The 22,231-nt window shown below is 35.8% G+C and overlaps 1 protein-coding gene across 4 annotated transcripts in view; it reads right to left on the bottom strand.

Moving 5' to 3' along the window:
* TBCD (tubulin folding cofactor D) overlaps positions 1-22,231 on the bottom strand; it is a 502,517-nt gene that overhangs the window by 120,708 nt on the left and 359,578 nt on the right. For all 4 annotated transcript variants that reach the window (XM_078155768.1, XM_078155769.1, XM_020987528.2 and 1 more), the window contains 2 exons: positions 19,007-19,098; positions 16,786-16,926 (listed from right to left, as the gene is read on the bottom strand). In XM_078155768.1, coding sequence (XP_078011894.1) covers positions 16,786-16,926; positions 19,007-19,098 — 233 coding nt within the window. The remainder of the gene's footprint in view (positions 1-16,785; positions 16,927-19,006; positions 19,099-22,231) is intronic.

Here is a 22,231-nt window from a genome sequence, read left to right as displayed (position 1 = left end):
AATAATGAAGAAGGAAAAAAAATGTAAAATATCTCAATGGACAAACAACTGTCTTGGAAAACAGGGAGAATTATTAGACTACTTGAAATTCATAATCACAAAATAAAGACAGAAGAAGAAAAATACTAGACTTCACATTTTGAGGAATTATAAATCTTATATTTTTATATATAAATACACATAAATCAAAATTATACTTATATGATTATACAAATAATTATACAAATATTATAATTATAATATAAATCATATATTAATCTTATAAATCTTACTCTTACTAGAGTAAGAAGGTAAAATAAAAATTGAAAGAATCCAACAATCACCACCTGAAAGAGATTCTAGAATGAAAACTCACAGGATTATCGCAGTCAAATTCTAGAGCTCCCAAGTCAAAGAAAATATTAAAAGAGGCCAAAAAGATTAAATATCATGTACCTGTAGTCAAGATCACACAAGATTTTGCAGCTACCACAATAAAGGACCAAAGGGCACAAAATATGATATTCCAGAAAGGAAAGGAACTAAGACTACAAGCCAGAACAACCTACTCAGCAAAATTGAGTATATAATCCTTCAGGAGAAAAAAAAGGACTTTTCAAGTATTCCTGATCAAAATAACAGAGGTGAATAGAATAGTGACAAAGAATTGGAAATAGAAGGGATGCCAAAAAAATGAGGAATGGCTGAACAAATGGCACCGGATTGTGACAGAACACCATTGTGCTAACAGAAATGATGCTCTCAGAAGAACCTGGTATGATTTAGATGAATTGATGCAAAATGAAATGAGCAGAATCAGTATAGAGTGACAGCAATATTGTACAGTGATCAACTATGAATGACTTACCTATTCTTAGCAATACAAAGATCTAAGACAATTCTGAAGGACTCATGATGAAAAATGCTATCTACCTCTAGAGAAAGAATTGATAGTTTGTCAATGAAGATTAAAGAATACTTTCTTAAACTTTCTTTTTCTTTTGTTTTTGGAGGAAGGGGACCCAGAGCCTTTTTTTTCCCCACAACATGACCAATATGGAAAGAAGTTTTGCATGATTACACATGTTTAGCTTATATGAAGTTGCTTGCCTTCTCATGGAGTGGGTAGTGGAGGGAAGGAGGGAGAGAATTAAAAAAAAAATTAAAAATTGTTATTACACGTAATTGGGAAAAAATAAAATATTAAATTTTTAAAAAAACCTGTGCATACCTTTTGATCCAGCAATAACACGACTAAGAGATCAAAGAAAAGGGAAAAGCATCTATTTGTACAAAAATGTTTGTAGCAGCCCTTTTTCTGGTGGCAAAGAATTGGAAATTGAGGGGATGTCCATCAGTTGAAGAATGGCTGAACAAGTTGTGATATATGATTGTGAAGGAATACTATTGTGATAAAAGAAATGATGAGCAATACAGTTTTTAAAAACCTGAAAAGACTTATTCGAACTCATGCAAGTTAAAGAATTCATATAATATATATGAACTCACGCAAAGTGAAGTGAGGGCAGTTAGGTGGCACAGTGGATATAGCATGCCAAGCCTGGAGGCAGGAAGACTAATTTTCCTGAGTTCAAATTTGGCCGTAGTCAATAGCTGTGTGACTCTGAAAAAGTTACTGAATCCTGTTTGCCTAGATGAGCCAGAGAAGAAAATAGCAAATCACTCCAGTATCTTGGCCAAGAAAACTCCAAATGGGGTCATGAAGAGTTGGACACGACTGAAATGACTGAACAAAAGAACAAAGTGAAATGAGCAGAACCAGGAGAACATTGTAACAGCAATATTTTTAAATAGTATTTTATTTTTTCCAATTACACGTAAAGACAAATTTTAAAAATTTTAAGTTCTGAATTTTTTCCCTCCTTCCTCACCTCTCCTCTCCCTAAGATGGTAAGCAATTTGATACAGGTCATATATGTGCAATCTTATAAACATATTTCCCTATCAGTCATGTTGTAAAAGAAACAGACCAAAAGGAAAAAAAAACACAGAAAAAAAAAATAAAGTGAAACTAGTATGCTTCAATCTACATTCAGGCTCCATCAGTTCTTTGTCTGGAGGTGGATAGTACTTTCTATCATAAGTTCTCTGGAATGGTCTTGGACCACTGTACTGCTGAAAGAAGCAAAGTCATTCACAGCTGATCTTCACACACTGTTGCTGTTACTATGAACAATGTTCTAGTTCAGCTCACTTCACTTTGCATCAGTTCATTGTAAGTCTTTCCAGGTTTTTTTGAAAACATGCTACTCATTTCTCATAGCACAACAGTACTACATTACATTCATATACCACAACTTATTCAGCCATTCTCCACAGTTGCTGAGCATCCCTTCAACTTCCAATTATTTGCCACCACAAAAAGAGCTGCTATAAATATTTTTGTACAAGTCGGTCCTTTTCCCTCTTTTTTTGATCTCTTTGGGACACAGAATTAGTAATGGTATTGCTGGATCAAACGGTATGCACAGTTTGCCCTTTGGGCACAGTTCCAAATTCTTCTCCAGAATGGCTGGATGAGTTCACAACTCCATCAACAATGCATTAGTGTCCCAATTTTCCCACATCTCCTCCAATATTTATCAATTTCCTTTTTGTGCCATATTAGCCAATTTGATAGTTCTGAAGTGGTACCTTAGAGTTGTTTTAATTTGCATCTCTCTAATCAACAGTAATTTAGAGCTATAAATAGCTTTGATTCAATCATCTGAAAACTGCCTATTCGTGTCCTTCAATTGGGGAATGGCTTGTATTCGTATAAATTTCACTCCATTCTCGATATATTTGAGAAATGAGGCCTTTATCAGAGACACTGGCTGTAAAAATTGTTTCCCAGCTTTCTGCTTTCCTTCTAATATAGCTTGCATGGATTTTGTTTTGTACAAAAACTTTTAATTCTATATGATCAAAATTATCTATTTTGTATTTTGTAATGTTCTCTACATTTTCTTTGGTCCTAAATTTATTACCTTCTCCATAGATCTGACATGTAAACTATTCCTTGCTCTCCTAATTTGTTTATGGTATCACTTTTTATGAGTAAATCACTTGCCATTTTGACTTTATCTTGGTATATAAGATGTTGATATATATCTAGTTTGTGCCATACTGTTTTCCAGGTTTTTTCAGATTTTTTTGTCAAATAGTGAGTTCTTGTCCCAGAAGTTTGGGTCTCTGGGTTTATCAAACACTAGATTACTATGGTCATTTACTACTGCATCTTGTTTACCTAATCCACTCATCCACCACTCTATTTCTTAGCCACTACCAGATAGTTTTGATCATTATGGCTTTATGGTACAATTTGAGATCTGGTACAGCTACTAGGGCACCTTCCTTCACATTTGTTTTAATTAATTCCAGTGATATTTTTGACCTTTTGCTCTTCCAGATGAATTTTATTATTTTTTCTAACTCTATAAAATAAATTTTGGTAGTTTGCTTGGTATGACACTGGACAAGTAAATTAATTTAGGTAGAACGGTTATTTTTATTATATTGGATTGGCCTATCCATGAGCAGTTGATATTTTTCTAGTTGTTTAGATCTGACTTTATTTGCGTGTAAAGTTTTTTGTAATTGTGTTCATATAGTTCCTTGGTTTGTCATGACAGGTAGACTCTCAAGTACTTTATACTGTCTATGGTTATTTTAAGTGGAATTTCTCTTTCTATCTCTTGCTGCTGAGTTTTGTTGGTATATAGATATAGACATAGATAAAGATACAGATATAGATATATATGTATGGAAATGCTGATGATTTATGTGGGTGTATTTTATATCCTGCAACTTTGCTAAAGTTGTTAATTAATTCAAACAGTTTTTTAGTTGCTTCTCTAGAATTAGAATGATAGTTTTGTTTCCTCATTGCATATTCTAATTCCTTCTATTTCTTTTTCTTCTTTTGTTGCTTTAACTAACATTTCAAGTACAGTATTGAATAACAGTGGTGATAATGAACAACCTTGCTCCACCCCTGATCCTATTAGAAAGGCTTCTAATTTAGCCCCACTACAGATAATTTTGTTGATGGTTTTAGATAGACATTGTTTATCATTTTAAGGAAAGTTCCTTTTAGTATTTTTAATAGGAATGGGTGCTGTATTTTGTCAAAAGCTTTTTTTACATCTATTGACATAATCATACGATTTCTGTTCATGTTGTTATTGAGATGGTCAATTATGCTGATAGTTTTCCTAATATGTAACCAGCCCTGTATTCCTGGAATAAATCCTATTTGGTCATCCTGTATGATCTGTATTGCTGTGATCTCCTTGCTAGTATTTTACTTAAAATTTTTGCATCAATATTGATTAGAGAAAATGATCTGTAGTTTTCTTCCTCTGTCTTATGTCTTCCTGGTTTAGGTATCAGCACCATATTTGTGTCATAAAAAAATTTGGTAGGATTCCTTTCCCTATTTTTCCAAAGAGTTGATACAGTATTGGAATTAATAGTTCTTTCAATGTTTGGTAGAATTCACCTGTGAACCCATCTGGCCCTGGGATTTTTTTTCTTAGGGAGCTTGTTCAAATTCTTTTTCTAAGATAATGTTATGTAAGTATTCTGTTGCCTCTTCTGTTAATCTGGGCAATTTGTATTTTAATAACTATTCATCTATTTCACTTAGATTGTCAAATTTGCTGGCATATAATGTGCAAAATAATTCTTAATAAGTGCTTTAATTTCTTCCTCATTGGTGGTGAATTCAACCTTTTCATTTTTGATACTGGTAATCTGGTTTTCTTCTTTCTTTTCTTAATCAAATTAACCAATGGTTTATCTATCTTACTGGGTTTTTTCATAAAACCAGATCCTAATTTTATCTATTACCTCAATAGTTTTTTAAAAAAATTTTTATTAACTCATTTTGACTTATCAACAATCACTTCCATAACCTTTTGAGTTTTAAATTTTTCTCTCCTTCCCTCTTCTCCTCCCTCCCGAAGATGGCATGCAATCTGATACAGGCTTTACATATACATTCCTACTAAACATATTTTCACATTAGTCATGTTGTAAGGAAGAATTAGAACCAATAGGAGGAACCACAAGAAGGAGGAAACAAAACAAAACAGAAGGGAAAAAAAAGAGCAAATAGTATGCTTCGATCTGCATTCAAATTCCATGTTTTTTTCTTTACATGTGGACAGCATTTTCCATCATGAGACTTTTGGAGATGTCTTAAATCCTTGCATTTCTGAGAAGGGTTAAGTCTATCAATGTTACGCATTGCACAACAAGGCTGTTACTGAGTATAATGTTCTCCTGGTTATGCTCACTTCACTCAGCATCAGTCATACAAGCCTTTCCAGGTGTTTCTGAAATCTGCCTGCTTCATCATTTCTTATAGCACAATAATATTCCATTACATTCATACGCCACAAATTGTTCAGCCATTCCCCAATTGATGGGCATCCTCTCAATTCCCAATTCTTTGCCACCACAAAAAGAGCTACTATAAATATTTTTGTACAGGTGGGTCCTTTTCCATTTTTATGATTTCTTTGGGATACAGCCCTAAAAGTGGTATTGCTGGGTATGCTATTTTTATGGCCCTTTGGGCATAGTTCCAAATTGCTCTCCAAAATGGCTGGATGATTTCCTAACTCTACTAACAATGCATTAATGTTCCAATTTTCCCACATCTTCTCCAACATTTATCATTTTCCTGTTTTGTCATGTTGGCCAATCTGATAGGTGTGATAAGGTACCTCAGAGTTGTTTTGATTAGCATTTCTCTAATAAATAATAGTTTTCTTACTTTCACTTTTATTAATCTCACCTTTGGTTTGCAGGATTTCCAAATTAGTATTTAATTGAGAATTTTTAATCTGTTCTGATTCAAGTTTTTTTAGTTGCCTTGATGTATTTTGTCTCTACTTTATTGATGTATTTAAAGATAGAAATGATCCCCTGAATACTGCTTTGGCTACATTTCATAAATTTTGGCATATTGTCTCACTGTCATTCTCTTTAATGAAATTACTGATTATTTCTATGATCTGTTGGTAGTTTGACCCACCCATTCTTTATTCTTTAGGGTTAAATTAATTTCCCTCTTTTCCCTGTCCCAGTCCACAAACTGCTTGATTGTCAATGCTACTTTTGTTCATTTAGACTTGAATCTTATCCGCTACTCTTCTCTCTTCTTCATTTTTCACAATCAAGACTTGTCAGTTTTTTCTTCAATATGTCATTTAAGTCCTTATTTTTTTTTCCACTGCCTTCACCCTGGTCTGGGCCCTATGTACTCTGCAGATTTTAGCTCTATCATCTCCTAAGATTCCATCTTAGGGTTTGCTGTTCTTACTGGTGATGACTTCTATCGGCCCACTATTTTAAGAAAGTTTCACTTTTACCCCCTACTCTCTGCTTATCTCATTTCCAATTAATTTTGAATTTATCTTTTCATGTTCACTTTTATAGTGTAATTTCTATTGCCTTATGATCTGAAAAGGATGCATTTAATGTTTCTGCCTTTCTACATCAGACAGTGAGGTTTATATGCCCAACAGATGGCCAATTTTTTTTTTTTGGTGCCATGTAGCAATGAAGTAACAGCAATTATTTTAAAAATGATCAACTCTGAAAGACTTAGCTACTCTGATCAAGACAATGATCCAAGATAATTCCAAAAGACATATGATAAAAAATGCTATCCACTTCCAGAGAGAGACTGATGAACTCTGAATGCATCCTGAAGCACATTTATTTTATTTTCTTTACTTTTATTGTTTTATTTTGTTTGTTTTCTTTTGCAACATGGCTAATATGGAAATAAGTTTTTCACGACTTCACATATATAGTCAATTCAAACTGCTTGCCTTCTCAAGGAGGAGGAGTTGAGGGAGGGATAAAGGGAATGTGGAACACAACATTTTTAAAAATTTATATGTAATTGGGAAATACATAACAAAATATATGTGTATATATACACATCATATATATATACATACATACACACACACACACACACATTTATTTATTTTTAAGGCCCATCTGTAGATACAAATGCAGCAAATGGTGGGATTGATCCAAAGGCGAGATTTTGCAGGGTGCTATCAGCAATACGATAAAGGGGTCAAGAACTGAAAAGAAGAGGACAGTGTATAGCTGAACTGGTTAACCAAGGTGTCAAGATGGGGAAAAGAGGAGAGTGACCACTACAGAGGAGATGCCTTGGGAGAGAACTGAGGGGTGAAGGGATTGGGTTAATGTATGAGTGAAGAATAGGGTTTGGTGGGGCAAAGGAAAAGATTTAAGATGAAGAGAAGTTGCCTATGGAACAAATTCCAGAGGGTTATTCTAGAGGATACAGTGAAAGGGGTAAGGGGCATTTGCTGGGAACTCTGGTGTGATAGAGATAAGGAGGATGGGAATAAAAGAACTGGGAGTTGGGTGTTGAAGAATGGAATTTGGATGATGATCTATAGAGGTTCAGAATCACTGAGATGTATAGGTTTTTAACAAGTGAGAAAATGTTCATCATCAAATGGAAGGTTCCACTCCTCTTTACAAAGGAGGCTGGAAATCAGACAGGAGACTATGAGATGGAAAGCATATGGTCAGATGGGAGGTCTTATTTCATTATTCCTCTTTCTTCCAAAGGTTAGGCATGTAACTCAAGCCTGCACAGCAGGAGATGGAAGTCCCACTCGCTAGTGACTTTCTTCTTCCTCTTCCCTCAAAGGACAAGCACAGCTGGCAGTAGAAGAAAAGGGTGCTCATCTTTGCAGTGGAGGCTCTTCACCTCCTGTTCTAGAAGTCAGGCTGTCAGCAGATTGTAGAAGCTGCCCTACTCTGGTACAGATGAAAGTCTCACTCCATCCCCACAAGACTTCCCTTAAGGGAAAAATGCAGGAGATGGTGGAAGGCATACAATCAGAGGAAGGTGTTGCTCCTCTTCTCACCTGAGGCTCAAAGTTCCAGGCTCTGAAAATCAGGTGGAGTCAGCAAGAAATGAAAGTTTGCTGTACAGACCAATATCTCATAGAGGCCAATGCTGCCTTCCCTCAGGGCACACAGGCAGCAGGTAATAGAAGGTGATGGGAGAGATAATGTCTTGTGTGGGAAACAAAGAGAAAGCCAGTTTGACTGGATTACAAAGAGAAAGAGTGGGAGTACCAAGGCTGTAAAGACAGGTTGTAGGTCAGGTTGTGGAGAGCTTTAAAAGCTAAATAGAAGATTTTGTATTTTATCCAAGAGTTTATTGAAGTTTGGAGTTTACTGAATAGCAGAGGGCCATGTCAGTTCTGAGTTTAAGAAAAATCACATTGGCAGCAGTACGGAGGATGACTGGAATGAGAACTGACTTGAAGCAGGGAAAACAACGAGAAAGCCAATGCAATAATTTAGGTGAGAGGTAACAAGAACCTTAATTAAAATGTTGGTTGTATCATCAGAAAAAGAAGTCAGATGATAAAGATGTTGCAAAGATAGAAATAGGAAGATTGGATTTGACTGGATTTGGGGGGGGAGTGGGGGTAAGGAAGAGTAAAGAGTCCAAAGAAATACCATGGTTATTTTAATGGGAAAAACTTGTAGTAGTGCCTTTGACCGAAAAGGGAATGTGTCTTACATTTTCCTAAATTTTAGTCAATTATTCAACAAGTATTTATTGGATTCTCCAGTACAGTCATATTTTGATGCATGATCATGGCAAAGAGGTGACCCTTAGCTCTCAAATTCTCTCGTAGCAAGATGAAACTCTGGTAGGTACTACCCAAGGGCAGGCTTCAAGGGATGGACTAAGTATTCTTAGATGAAAAATAATCTAACTAAATTCAGAGAGACTCAACAAAAAGCAGTAGCAAAGCAATGAATTTTTTTTAGCTACCACAACTCATAAAGATAGTTTACAAAGGCATGAAAGAAATTATGATCTACATCAGATGAAGGGGTAGCCACAACATAAATGATATCTGCACTGTATAGCAGCAAGTGCTGGATTTAGAATCAGTCACAGGTTCAAATACCAGTTCTGCTACTTATTACCCTGTGTGACCAGAGGCAAGACATTTCATCTCCCTGCAAATCAGTTTCTTCACTTGTAATTCAAGGGGTTGGACTACAAAATTTCTGAAGTCTCTTCTAGCCCAATCTATGATTCTATCATTCCTATGATTCATAATGCAATGAAGTAAGAAATACTTGTTGCGCACTTACTATATACTCAGTGGGGTTTTATTCATTGTAGAGAAAACTATAGTACAAGAAATGATCTCTGACCTCAAAAAGGCAACAATTTGGTTGGCAAAACAATCTCTCATATCCATGAAATAATTTATTAACAATATTAACTGTACATGCCTTTAAATTTCAAGGAAGGAAGAGTTTAAAAAGGACTGAGGAAAGTGTTGGTGGAAAAATATAAGAAGCAGCATGCTAGAGTGCAAAGAGCACTGGACTTGTAATCAGAAGAACTGAGTTTAAATTTCAACTCTGATAGTTAATTCTTATTTAATCATAAGGGCCACCATTCTACCTTTCCTAGGTCTTGCTTCTCTCACTAGTAAATGAGAAAGTTAAACTAGGTTGTTGCTAAGGTCCTGTCGAGCACTAAACAGTAAGATCTTTGAGTTGAGCCATAGAATCCCAGATATTCAGAGTTGGAAGTGACTTCATTAGCCATCTCCATCAATCCATAACTAATAATCTTTTCTATAACATACTCAACAAGCCAGATTTCCAATAAACTCCCAAGGCATTTTATTCTTATTCTAGATAACTCAGACACTTACTAGCTGTGTGATTCTGGGTAAGTCACTTAAAACTTTGTCTGCCTCAGTTTCCTCATCTATAAAATGGGAATAATAATAGTACTTACTTCCTACTGTTGTTGTGAGGATAAAGTAAGATAGTATTTGTGAAGCATTTTGCAAGCCTTTAAGTATTACATAAATGCAAGCTACTATTATTGTTTCTAGAAATTATATTAATTATTTGGCCACCACATCAGGTTGATCTTGAGACAAACCACTTTAACCTATCTCCCTAATGTTATATTTGTGAAGTACATTTTTAAATAAAAGTATAAGACTTTACATTTAACCCTCTAAATTTCATCTTAGTTTTGAGCCTAGACTGTCAAGACTTTTTACAGATCCTGATTCCATCACTTAGTATATTTCTCCTTGCATTGTGTTACAAGCAAAATTGAAAAGCTTACCATCTGAAAAAAAAAATGTTAAACAGTCTAAGGCCAACCAAAAAATCTGGGACATTCCACTGGAAAACTTCTTCCAAGATGACACTGAATCACTTATGGCTACTCTGTGAGTCCAGTAATTCAATCGGTTCTGAATCTATCTAATTGTGTTATCATCTAGCCCACATCTTACCACCTCTTCTATAAGAATACCACAAAATATTCAAAGCTATGCTAAAATCTAGGCAACTGTATCTACAATATTTCCTTGAATTACCAGTTATTATCCCTAATAAGAAAGGAAATATGATTAGGCTGGCAACATGATTAAGCCTGTTATTAATGAAGCCATGATGGCTCTTTGTAGTTGCTAATTTCTTTTCTCAATCTTTACTAATCATCTCTTTAATAAAACATTCTAGGATTTTGCTAAGATCACAGATTTAGTACCAAAAGGAACTTCAGAGGCTATCTACACCAACCTTCTCATTTTTCAGATGAAGAAACTGAAGCCTAATGAAGTTAAATTCCTTTAATGTTATCATACAGCTAAGTCAGCAGCAAGATTTGAACCCAAATCCTCTGATGTTAGGACAACTGCTCTTTCCACTTTACGATGCTGTTTCCAGAATTAAAGTCAAACTCATTGATCTAGTGTTTACAGATTTTATATTATTCCTTTTAGTGTAAATCAGATATTTATTTGTTCTCTCTATGTCCCATGATACTTCTCCCATTCTCCATGTTTCAAATGCAGCAGAGATAAGGTTAGACTGAAATAAAAAAAAAAGTTCTTTGGCAAAAGCACCATTGAGAGAATGTGAAGAAACCAACTTTACTAGAGTGAGGACTCATACTTAGCCGTAACAGAGAGATAGGCATGGTGGGATCAAAAAAATGGAAGGTATAAAAAGCCAAGCAAAGAAAGATATGATTTCATAAGGAATAGGGAACCAATACAAGATTAACTAGACAGATTCTGACAGAGGAATACAATATACATAGGAGTCTGGCAGCCAGGGAGGGCACTCTGGTCCAAAACATTACAGGGGGCAGTTTCTTTATCTATGAAATATGAATCAATCTCAGGCCATGGAAGAGCTTAAAAAGGATTCTGAGAAGCAAGTAAGAGAAGAAGAGGAAAAACTGGGAAAAGAAATGAGAGTGATGCAAGAAAATCATGAAAAACAAGTCAATAGCTTGCTAAAGGAGACCCCCCCCCCCAAAAAAAATGCTGAAGAAAATAACACCTTAAAAAACAGACTAACCCAAACGGCAAAAGTGGTCCAAAAAGTCAATGAAGAGAACAATGCCTTAAAAAGCAGAAATGGCCAAATGGAAAAGGAAGTCCAAAAGCTCACTGAAGAAAATACTTCCTTAAAAATTAGAATGGAGCAAATTGAAGCTAATGACTTTATGAGAAATCAAGAAATTATAAAACAAAACCAAAAGAACAAAAAAAAAATAGAAAACAATGTGAAATATCTCATTGGAAAAACAACTGACCTGGAAAACAGATCCAGGAGAGATAATTTAAAAATTATTGGACTACCTGAAAGCCATGATCAAAAAAAGAGCCTAGACATCATCTTTCAAGAAATTATCAAGGAAAACTGCCCTGATATTCTAGAACCAGAGGGTAAAACAGAAATTGAAAAAACCTACAAATTACCTCCTGAAAGAGATCCCCAAAGGAATATTATAGTCAAATTCAAGAGTTCCCAGGTCAAGGAGAAAATATTACTAACAGCCAGAAAGGAACAATTTAAGTATTGTGGAAACACAATCAGGATAACACAAGATTTAGCAGCTTCTACATTAAGGGACCAGAGGGCTTAGAATATGATATTCCAGAGAGCAAATGAACCAGGATTAAAACCAAGAATCACCTACCTGGCAAAAATCCTTCAAGGGAAAAATGGACATTTATTGAAGTAGAGCACTTTCAAGCATTCTTGATGAAAAGACCAGAGCTGAATAAAAAATCTGACTTTCAAATACAGGACTCAAGAGAAACATGAAAAGATAAACAGGAAGGAGAAATCAGAAGAGACATTAAAGTTGAACTGTTTACATTCTCTACATGGAAAGATAATATTTGTAACTCATGAAACCTTTGTCAGTATTAGGGTAGTTGGAGGGAATATGTATGGACAGAGGGCACAAGGTGGGTTGAATATGAAGGGATGATATCTAAAAAATAAAATTAAGGCATGAAAGAGGATTATACCGGGAGAAGGAGAAAGGGAGAGGTAGAATGGGGTAAATTATCTCACATAAAAGAGGGAAGAAAAAGCTTTTACTGTCAAGGGGAAGGGAGGGAAGGTGAGAGGGAATGAGTGAATCTTATTCTCATCAAATTTGGCTTAAGGAGGAAATAACATACAAACTCAATTGGGTATGGAAATCTATCTTACTCTACAGGTAAATATTAGGGAAAGGGATAAGATAGGGGAGGATGACAGAAGGGAGGGGGTAATCAGAAGCAAACACTTTTGAAGAGGGACAGAGTCAAAGGAGAGAATAGTATAAATGGGGGGTGGGATAGGATGAAGGGAAATAGTTAGTTTTTCACAACATAGTATTATGGAAGTGTTTTGCATGACCACACATATATAACCTGTATCAAATTACTTGCTTTCTCAATGAGGAGAGGTTGAGAAGGAAGAAGGGAGAGAATTTGGAACCAAAAGTTTTAAAAGCAAATGTTAAAAATTGTTTTTATATGCAATGGGGAAATAAGATATACAGACAATGGAGTATAGAAATCTATCCTGCCCTACAGGAAAATAGAAGGGGAAGGGGTAAGAGAAGGGAGGGTGGTGATAGAACAGAAGGCAGACCAGGGGAAGGGGTATTCAGAATGCACACTGTCTTGGGGTGGGAGCAGGCATGAGATAGGGAGAAAATTTGGAACTCAAAATTTTGTGGAAGTGAATGTTGAAAACCAAAAATAAACTAATTAATTAAAAAAATAAAGGGGCCAAAATATGAACTAACTTTATAGTTCTCTGTAAGAATGTTATGAAGTAGTAGTCAATCCCTTTCCAATTACACCCTCTGATGGACATGCAAGAACTACTAAAATATTTGCTTCACTATACTGTTAGTTACTGAAGAACAGGAATGGCTTCTAAGTATAAACAGAAAAATTAAAACTATGATTCATTTCAACCAACAAGGAGAATTCCTTTATTATTGGCCCAATTAGTTCAACTCCCTAGACTCCTAGAGTCACAAGAAGGAACAATGATCATAATAAAATAATGTGTAATTTGCATGTAGCAAGTGAAGTTTCTGGGCAATTGAAAGAGTTTTCTCAAAGGACTAAATTTTTTTACAATATAACTATTTCAAAAGGAAAAGGCTTCTAAAAATATTACAAATATCTCTGCTCTCTTACAGAGAATATCCAATACAATTGAAGATGTTCTTGTTGGCTCAGCATCATTCTGAATATTAATTGTTGATTCATTCACTCCTTTCAAATATTTGTTGGTTATCTACCATGTGCATAAATCTCATGACCTTTTTCCACCTTAGCCAGCCAGAGAAATGGTCACATACTAGATCTAACTATAACTCACAAGTGTTTCAGTTCTGTAGTTACAATATCTTTTTATTCCTTCCTAACCTATTCCCTATCTCATTCTCCAGAGAAGCTATTCCCAACTTTCTCTTCCCTCCTCAAGCCTCTTCCCACTCCCCACATGCCCACTCCTCTCCTTAACTGAGGACTCTGCCTCTATATCTTGACTGAGAAAATTAAGGCTCTTACACCCAAACTCCCTTTTCCCCTATGTCTTCATCTCAAAATCTCTTGCCATAATCTCTCACTCTCTTCTCCATTCCCCTCAACCTCTGACCAAGAAATGGCATTTCTTTTTGCCAAAGTCAACCTTTCTGCATGTGCACTTATTCCTGTACCTTCCTGTCTCATCCAACTGATCGTACACTCAATTATCACCACTCTCTCATTAGAATACATGCTTCTTGCTAGAAGCAACTTTTCCATTCTTTGTACTTGTGTCTCAATGTCTAGCACACTGTCTGGCAAAGAAATGCTTAATAAATACTTGTTAATTGAAAAGCGTAAGTGAAACAAATTCTTAAGAGTAAAGACTATATGAATATTTACTCATTGTCCCGTGGGCATTGTGGTGGTCACTAGGGATACAAAAGATGTACAAAATTAGGCCACTACTTTTTTTTAAATTTTATTAATTGATTTTGATTTATCAACAATCACTTCCATATGCTTTTGAGTTGAAAATTTTTCTCCCCCTTTCTCCCCCCCCACCCTCCCCAAAACGGTGCACAATCTGATATAGGCTTTACATTTACATACCCATTAAACATATTTTCACATTAGTGAAGTTGTAAGTAAAAGTTAAAACTAATAGGAGGAACCATCAGAAAGATGAAACAAAACTCAAAAGAAGGTAAAAATAAGTGAGAGCAATTCGACTTCCACAGTTCTTTCTTTGAATGTGGACAGCATTTTCCATCCCGAAAGGGCAGCTAGGTGGCGCAGTGAATAGAGCACTGGCCCTGAAGTCAGGAGGACCTGAGTTCAAATCCGGCCTCAGACCAAACATTTGACATTTACTAGCTGTGTGACCCTGGGCAAGTCACTTAACCCCACTTGCCTAAAAAAAAAAAAAAAAAGGGAAAAAAAACAAACATTTTCCATCCCAAGGCCTCTGGAGATGTCTTAGATTCTCATAATGCTGAGAAGGGTTCAATTTAACAATCTTAGTCATTGCATAACATGGCTGTTATTGTGTACAAAGTCTTCTTGGTTCTGCTCCCTTCACTCAGCATCAGATCATATAAGTCTTTCCAGGCTTTTCTGAAGTCAGCCTGTTCATCATTTCTTATAGCACAATAGTATTCCATTACATTCATATGCCACAACTTGCTCAGCCATTCCCCAACTGATGGGCATTCTCTCAATTTCCAATTCTTCGCCACCACAAAAAGAGCTGCTATGAATATTTTTGTACATTGGGTCCTTTTCCCATTTGTTTGATCTCTTTGGGATATAGCCCTAGAAGTGCTATTGCTGGATCAAAGGGTATGCACATTTTTGTAGCCCTTTGGGCATAGTTCCAAATTGTTCTCCAAAATGATTGGATCATTTTACAACTCCACCAACAATGTATTAGTGTTCCAATTTTCCCACATCCTCTCCAACATTTATCATTTTCCTGTTTTGTCATGTTGGCCAATCTGATAGGTGTGATGTGGTACCTCAGAGGTGTGAAGTCAGGGGATGATTTCACTAATACCTTTTTTTAAGCTTTAGTTTACATGGCACTAAACTTCTATTTCCTTCATCATAATAAAAAGCTGGAATTTTCCAATTTGCTCTCTCTGAATTAGTTTTTTTACTTCCCCCTGTATTTTAAGCAAATTTTTGGGACACATCTTTCCCCATAATTAGCTGTCCTTTCATTTTAAGCATTAAGGGGCATTGTAGATTAACTAAAGGGAGAAAATATAGTATGTCTTTTAAAAGTCACTCAAAAGACAACTCATCACAGGTTGACTTTAATTCACTCTAATGTTACTTCAGTCAGGTATTTTCAGTAAGGAGAAAATTACTTCTAGAATCATAAAGAGAATACTGCCTAATGAAGAGATGAAGGGAAAAAAGGTTATTAATAGAGATATGAATAGATTTGGGAATAGTCTCTTTTAAAATAAATAGGACAGGCTAGGAGTCTACAATCATCCTGAATTCAAATTACACATGTTATAGCACAAAAATTATTTTCTTCATAATAAATCTTTGAGGTAGTTAGTACAAATATGATCACCTGTATGTCATACATGAAAGAATCAAAGCTAAAAGGAAGCTCAGAGGCTATCTGATTCTGCTCCCTCATTTTTCAAAAGAGAAAAATGAAGCACAGGAAATCAAAGTGATTTGGCCAGAGAGAGATAGCTAATAACTATGTGATTTAGGATTCAAACACAGATCTTCCTAATTCCAAGTCTAGAACTATTTCTATTAAATCCATAAAACTAAAGGCAGGGAGTAACTAAGACAGAAAAACTAAGGGGCTTGTTCTAGCTACAACAGGTCAGAGTTAGAACTTAAACCCAGGTCTACTAACTCGAAATCCAGTACTTTTTCTACTGTCTCTCAAAGACAGCAAATAGCAAAGTATAGACCTAACAACATCATCCAAGACTGTGAAAGCTATGCATTTTACACATTGCTTCCAGTGAGGAAAGAGTTAAGGAATAATCACAATACCTATGTGTAGTCATTTCTAAGGAGAACTTTGGTCATAAACTTCCTAGGGCAATTCAGCTCCTAGACTATAGTGACAGAGACAGATCACCTCATACTTGGCAGAAGCCTCTACCGTACGTCCCCACAATGCTGGAAGCAACATTCTTAAGAAATAGGTGATGATGAAGTGCTGTGAAGAGCCTTTAGTGAAGGTCCACATTCCTAAATGGGTACAAGCGTACCATTTGACAGTATCATAGCTGTACTTCCTCTTAATTCAGATCAACGCAGAAATTCTTCATCCAAAGTCCCTATATAATTTATAACAATATATACAATTTTTAAAAGACTGGCTTTAAAAAAATCAACTGTCAAACACTGGGTGTCTTACCATGCTCCAACATCTCCTCTGCTGTCAGTAGTGTAATCATTCATGCAATCAAGAAATGTGTCATAGATCTGGTAAACATTTTCTTTGCATATAAAATCATCTTCGGATGCTTCAGCCTTCACTCCCACAGTCTGACAAATCCTGAAAAAAAAGTACACATGCTTAAATCATGTCTTCTCACCAAAGCTTCTATCTTCCATACTGTCTGTCATTGACAGTGTGGCATATTTTTCTAACACAGAATACTAAAAATTTATCAATATACCCTTGAGTTAGTTATATGGGGATTGAGACCATTCTGTGCACTACAAAGGCAAACTACTTTAAGTGGAAAGAATGCTGAACTTGAATCAGAAGGAGTTCTACTGTGACTATGAGCAAGTCATTTAAAATCTTAGCATCTCAGTGTCCTCCTCACGTAAAACAGGGATAGTAATGTCTGCAATCTCTACTTGTTTGGGTTTTTGGGAGAATTAAATGAAATAGCATGTGAAAACTGCTTTGTAAACCTTAAACCACTATATCATATTAACTCTCATTTTTCTTTAAAAAAAAAAAAAGCAAAACCCTTCTATGAAGTCACACTATGTATAATGTCACTATAGCTTAAGAGCCATTAGATGATAAATGGCAACATAGAGGGCATAAAAGGGCTTCTATACTTTTTTATGAATAACAGTTGCATGCAGGTGGGCAAGGGATGTCTGGATCTGACAGGATTCTTTTATTAATATGTAATTCATACTATATTCCTCAATATTCAATTTATTTATACAGATGAAACCAATTTAAAGTGAACATGAAGGGCAGCCTTGAATGGAAAAAACATATCACAGAAGGGCAATGTGCAACCTAAAGGCTTCACATAGAATGGAGGGGTAGTTCTGCTTACTTTGCCTCAGTGAAAATGGAAACGTGATGGAGGTAGAGATAAGCTAGATGCATCAGCCCTGATCATTTTTCTTTTTTTAAATTTTTTAATTTTTATCTTTTAAAGTACCAGTTGATACCATTTTCTAGAGAAACAATGTGGTTCAGTGGAATCAGCACTGGGTTTTGGTGTGAAGAGCTGAGCTCTGCCTGCTTCCTGTGTGTGACCAAGTCACCTAATCTTTCTGAGCCTCTATTTTCTTATGTGAAAAGAGAGTATCATATAGCAACATTTAATTAGCACCTAACATTGTTCCAGGCACTGTGATAGCACTGGGGATACAAAAGCCAGATAGTCCTGCTCTCAAGAAGTTAACATTATCCTGGGTTTCACATTTACAGGTAAGTAAACTCAAGGTCTGTGCTTTAAGAATATTAATTTGTAGGGGCGGCTAAATGGTGCAGTGGATAGAACACCAGCCCTGGAGTCAGGAGGACCTGAGTTCAACACCCAGCCTCAGACCAAACACTTGACACTTACTAGCTATGTGACCCTGGGCGAGTCACTTAACCCCAATTGCCTAAAAAAAGAATATTAATTTGTCAAGAGTGTAGACTCTAACCTGGAAAAGGGAGAACATAGATATAGAACGACCAAGTAATAAACTACTGAAGAGGCACAGGCAAGAAGTGAATAGGGCCTGAACTAGAATAGTGGCTATGTGGCTGGAGAGAAGGGAACTGATGAGAGGAGACAGAAGCTTATATAAGACTGCTAACTGTTTGGAGAGGAGACAGGATGAGCAAGTAAAAATGAAGAGTCAAGAATGACTTATAGGTTGCAAACCTGGGTGACTGGGAGAATTGTGGTACCCTTAATGGAAATACGGAAATTAGAAGAAGCAGTGGTTTGTTTTGGACAGATTAAGTTTGGAACTTAATGGAACATGTAGTTGGAGATGTTCAGAAGATAGAATAGTCTATACATGTACTACCTATCTCAGAGGCCTGCTGTGAAGTGCTTCTGTAAACCATAAGGTGCTACATAAATAAGAACTAGAATTATTTTCTCCCTGGGCTTCCAAACCACAAGTCACTACATAGTGAACATAACTTCATGAGAACACAGAGAAAAGAACAGACATACCAATATTCTGAAACCACAGAAATTAACTCAACAATTCATCATGCATTTAGCTCTAATCAAACCTTTACTAATCTTGCTATTAACAAAAATTAAACATAAAGCATGGACATTTTATTTTCTCAATGCATAAATTCATATTCAAATAGCTGTTTTACTTGTCACAGTTCAGACTTAAAGGAAAATTCATAATGTCATAAGACCTACTTGGCAATTGCTTTCAAGGCATCTCTTCTTGCTTCAGCAAAGCTCACGTCCTTAGGAGAAATGCGAGTAACAGCCTTTAAGCCATCTAACACCTGAAAGACAACATGAAAATTATCAGGAGAGTTATAAACTATAAAAAGAAAATCTCATTTTGAAAGCTTTATTAGTAGTATAAGGCAATACAATGTAACAGAGTTAGTATTAGATTTGGTTTCAGGAGACCTGGGTTCAAGATTTAGTTCTACCACATATATGTGACCTTGAGCAAACACTAAACCTCTGTATGCCTTAATTTCCTCATCTATACAATGGGGATAATATTGATAATAATCTACCTATTATTCTAAGGTTAAACAAAAGATTAAATGAGATGTGTTGGTGAGTATCTGGCTGCCTAAAAGTAACACCCTCCACTCCCCAACTCCCACCTCCAATTCTCTAACGCCCACTCACCTCAATCTTCACCTTAATAGTTAAACAGTTCACCTCTACTGTATCTTCTTTTCTGGAATCCTTTGTTCCCAAATAGTATCAATACTCATGCCTTGCCAACCATAACCCTGGATCACTTCCTCTATCTGTATCCTCTTTCTCTACTGATGAATAGAGCTAGAGAAAAATCACAAACCAGAGTCAACTAAGCCCTTATTGTAGCACAGCAATCCTTTTATAATCCTAACTGATTTTTCTATCCCATTTCCCAGAGAGGATATGTCAAAACTTATACTCTCTCCTCAAAATTCATTTACCATTCTTTCCCCTATCTCTACAAAATAAGAGGTCAGTGGTGGCAAGCTCCCTCTTCTCCACATCTCAAAACCTCTTGCTGTCATCTCTCCTCTCTTCCTATATTTCTATATTTCCTACATTTCTGATGAAGAGGTGACCCTTTGCTTTCACAAGGCCAATATCTATACTTTTACCCTCAATTCTTTCCTCTCCATCTCCACCAGGAGATAGCAATCAATTATCTGTCCCTTCTACTATCTTTTCTTTTTTAATTTATGGAATAAAACAACCATTTCCATAACTTAGTACAATAAAAAAGATGACTGCACATGCAACTACAAATCTGTTATATACTTATTCCTTTCAAACACACAACAAAATTATCATGTAAATTTCTTTTTTTTCCTTCCCCTGTTCCCCCCTTCCACCTTAGAGATGGCTATCATTAGACACAAAAGATACATATATGTTTGTGTAAATTATTCTATACATACATCTATTTATCAGTTCTTTCTCTGGAGGTAGATAGCATCTTTCTTCATATGTCCCTTATATTTAATTTGGGTATTTATAATTGACAGAATAACTATTTGCTTGAAGTTGTCCTTTTTTTTTTTTTGGCAATTGGGGTCACACAGCTACTAAGTGTCAAGTGTTTGGTCTGAGGCCACATTTGAACTCAGGTCCTCCTGACTATGGGGCCAGTGCTCTATCCGTTGCACCATCTAGCTGCCCCTTTTGAAGTCATTCTTAAAAGAATATTGCTGCTACTCTTCTCTTGGTTCTACTCATTTTGCTCTTCATTATTTTGTGCAAGCTTTTCCATGTTTTTTCTAACTCATCATTTTTGAGCTCATCACTTCTTATAGCACAATAGCATTTCAAAACAATCATATACCACAACTTGTTCAGCCAATTGATAGGCATCCCTTCAGTTTCTAGTTCTTTGCTTCCACAAAGAGATCTGCTATAAACATTTTAGAACATCCAGGTTCTTTTCCTTTTTCCATAATCATCTTTGAAAACAGATTAAGTAGTGGTATTACTGGGTCAAAAGGTACAGGTAGTTTAATTACTCTTTCGGCATAATTCCAGATTGCTCTCCAAAATGGGTTGGATCCGTTCATAATTCTGCCAACAATGTATTAGTGCCCCAATTTTTCCATATTCGCCCCCAAATTTGTCACTTTCCCCTTCCATCATTTTAGTCAATTTAGTCGGTGTACAATGATAGCTCAAGGTTGTTTTCATTTGCTCCAGCTGTCTTTAAACATGTCCAAATCTTCCTTTTCCAGAAATAAACCCTCACTAACCCTATTAGCCCCTCCAAGTCTTCATTCTTTATCTCCCCTTCCTTTCATAAACTCCTAAAAAACTTTCTACACTAGGCATGGGGGCACACAAGCCTGTAATCCCTGCTACTGAGGAAGTTGATCCCAGTGGCTATCTTAAACCGAATAGTGTCAGTAGGTTAATCTACTTACATAAACTGTTAAATTTAAGCAATTAAAAATTAAATTATTTAAATTGTCTTAATGGGGGAGGAGAAGAAGAAGAAGACGATGATGACAATGAAGACAAGGAGAATCTGTCTACATTCATTGCTTCATCCTCTACTCTCACTCATTTCTTGACCATTTGCAATCTGGTTTCTTGAACTATCATTCAATTGAAACTGCTGTATCCAAAGTTAGCAATTAATTCAAGAGTAAAATTTCATGGCCTTATATCAATCTTCATTCTTCTCAACCTGTCCAAAGCATCTGATACTGCTATTCACCTTTTCCTTTTGGTTTTTTGTTTCTATTCTTGTTTCTTTGGCAGAACTGGTCTCTCTTGCTTCTCCTCCCGCCTGTCTCATTGTTTCTCAGTTTTCTTTGCTAGTTCATCATCTATATCATTCCTCCTAAATATGGTCTCTGTCTAGAGATCTCATCTATTTTTCTTCAATCTCTTATTCAGTCACCTCATCAGCTCCCATGTGTTTAATAATCATCTTTATATAAATGATTCCCAAATCTTTATATCTAGCCCTATGTTATCTCCTGAACTGTAGTCACACATTATCAACTACTTATTGGATATTTCACACTATGTTCCATAGGCACCTCAAACTCAACCTGTCCAAATCAGAGAGTTCCTCTTATCCAACTTCATCATTTTACAGTTGAGAAAACTAAGGATAAAAGAAGTGAAGTGACTTATGCAAGGTTACATAGTTAGTAACTGTCAAAGCTGGGATCCAAATCATTCCACCAGTTTCCTCAAAGCAAAATGATTTATCTGAGAAGTCTTATTTCCACTTAGCACACTGAATTCCATCCTAATAACCAAATAAAGTTCAGTTAGAATGAACTTGCACACAAGTTCTTTATTTTACATGCATATGACAACAGAGTATTAAAAAAAACCCCAATCTACTTGCAGTTAGTTCTCATATTCTTTCTCTTTCTCTCTCAGATATACCCACAAGAACTTGAATGAAAGTCACCACAG

The sequence above is a fragment of the Phascolarctos cinereus genome, unplaced genomic scaffold, assembly GCF_003287225.1.
Source record: "Phascolarctos cinereus isolate Bilbo 61053 unplaced genomic scaffold, phaCin_HiC Scaffold_5;HRSCAF=322, whole genome shotgun sequence".
Lineage (NCBI taxonomy): Eukaryota > Metazoa > Chordata > Mammalia > Diprotodontia > Phascolarctidae > Phascolarctos > Phascolarctos cinereus.
The sequence above is the reverse complement of the archived record's forward strand: the minus strand, read 5'-3'. Positions and strand labels throughout refer to the sequence as shown.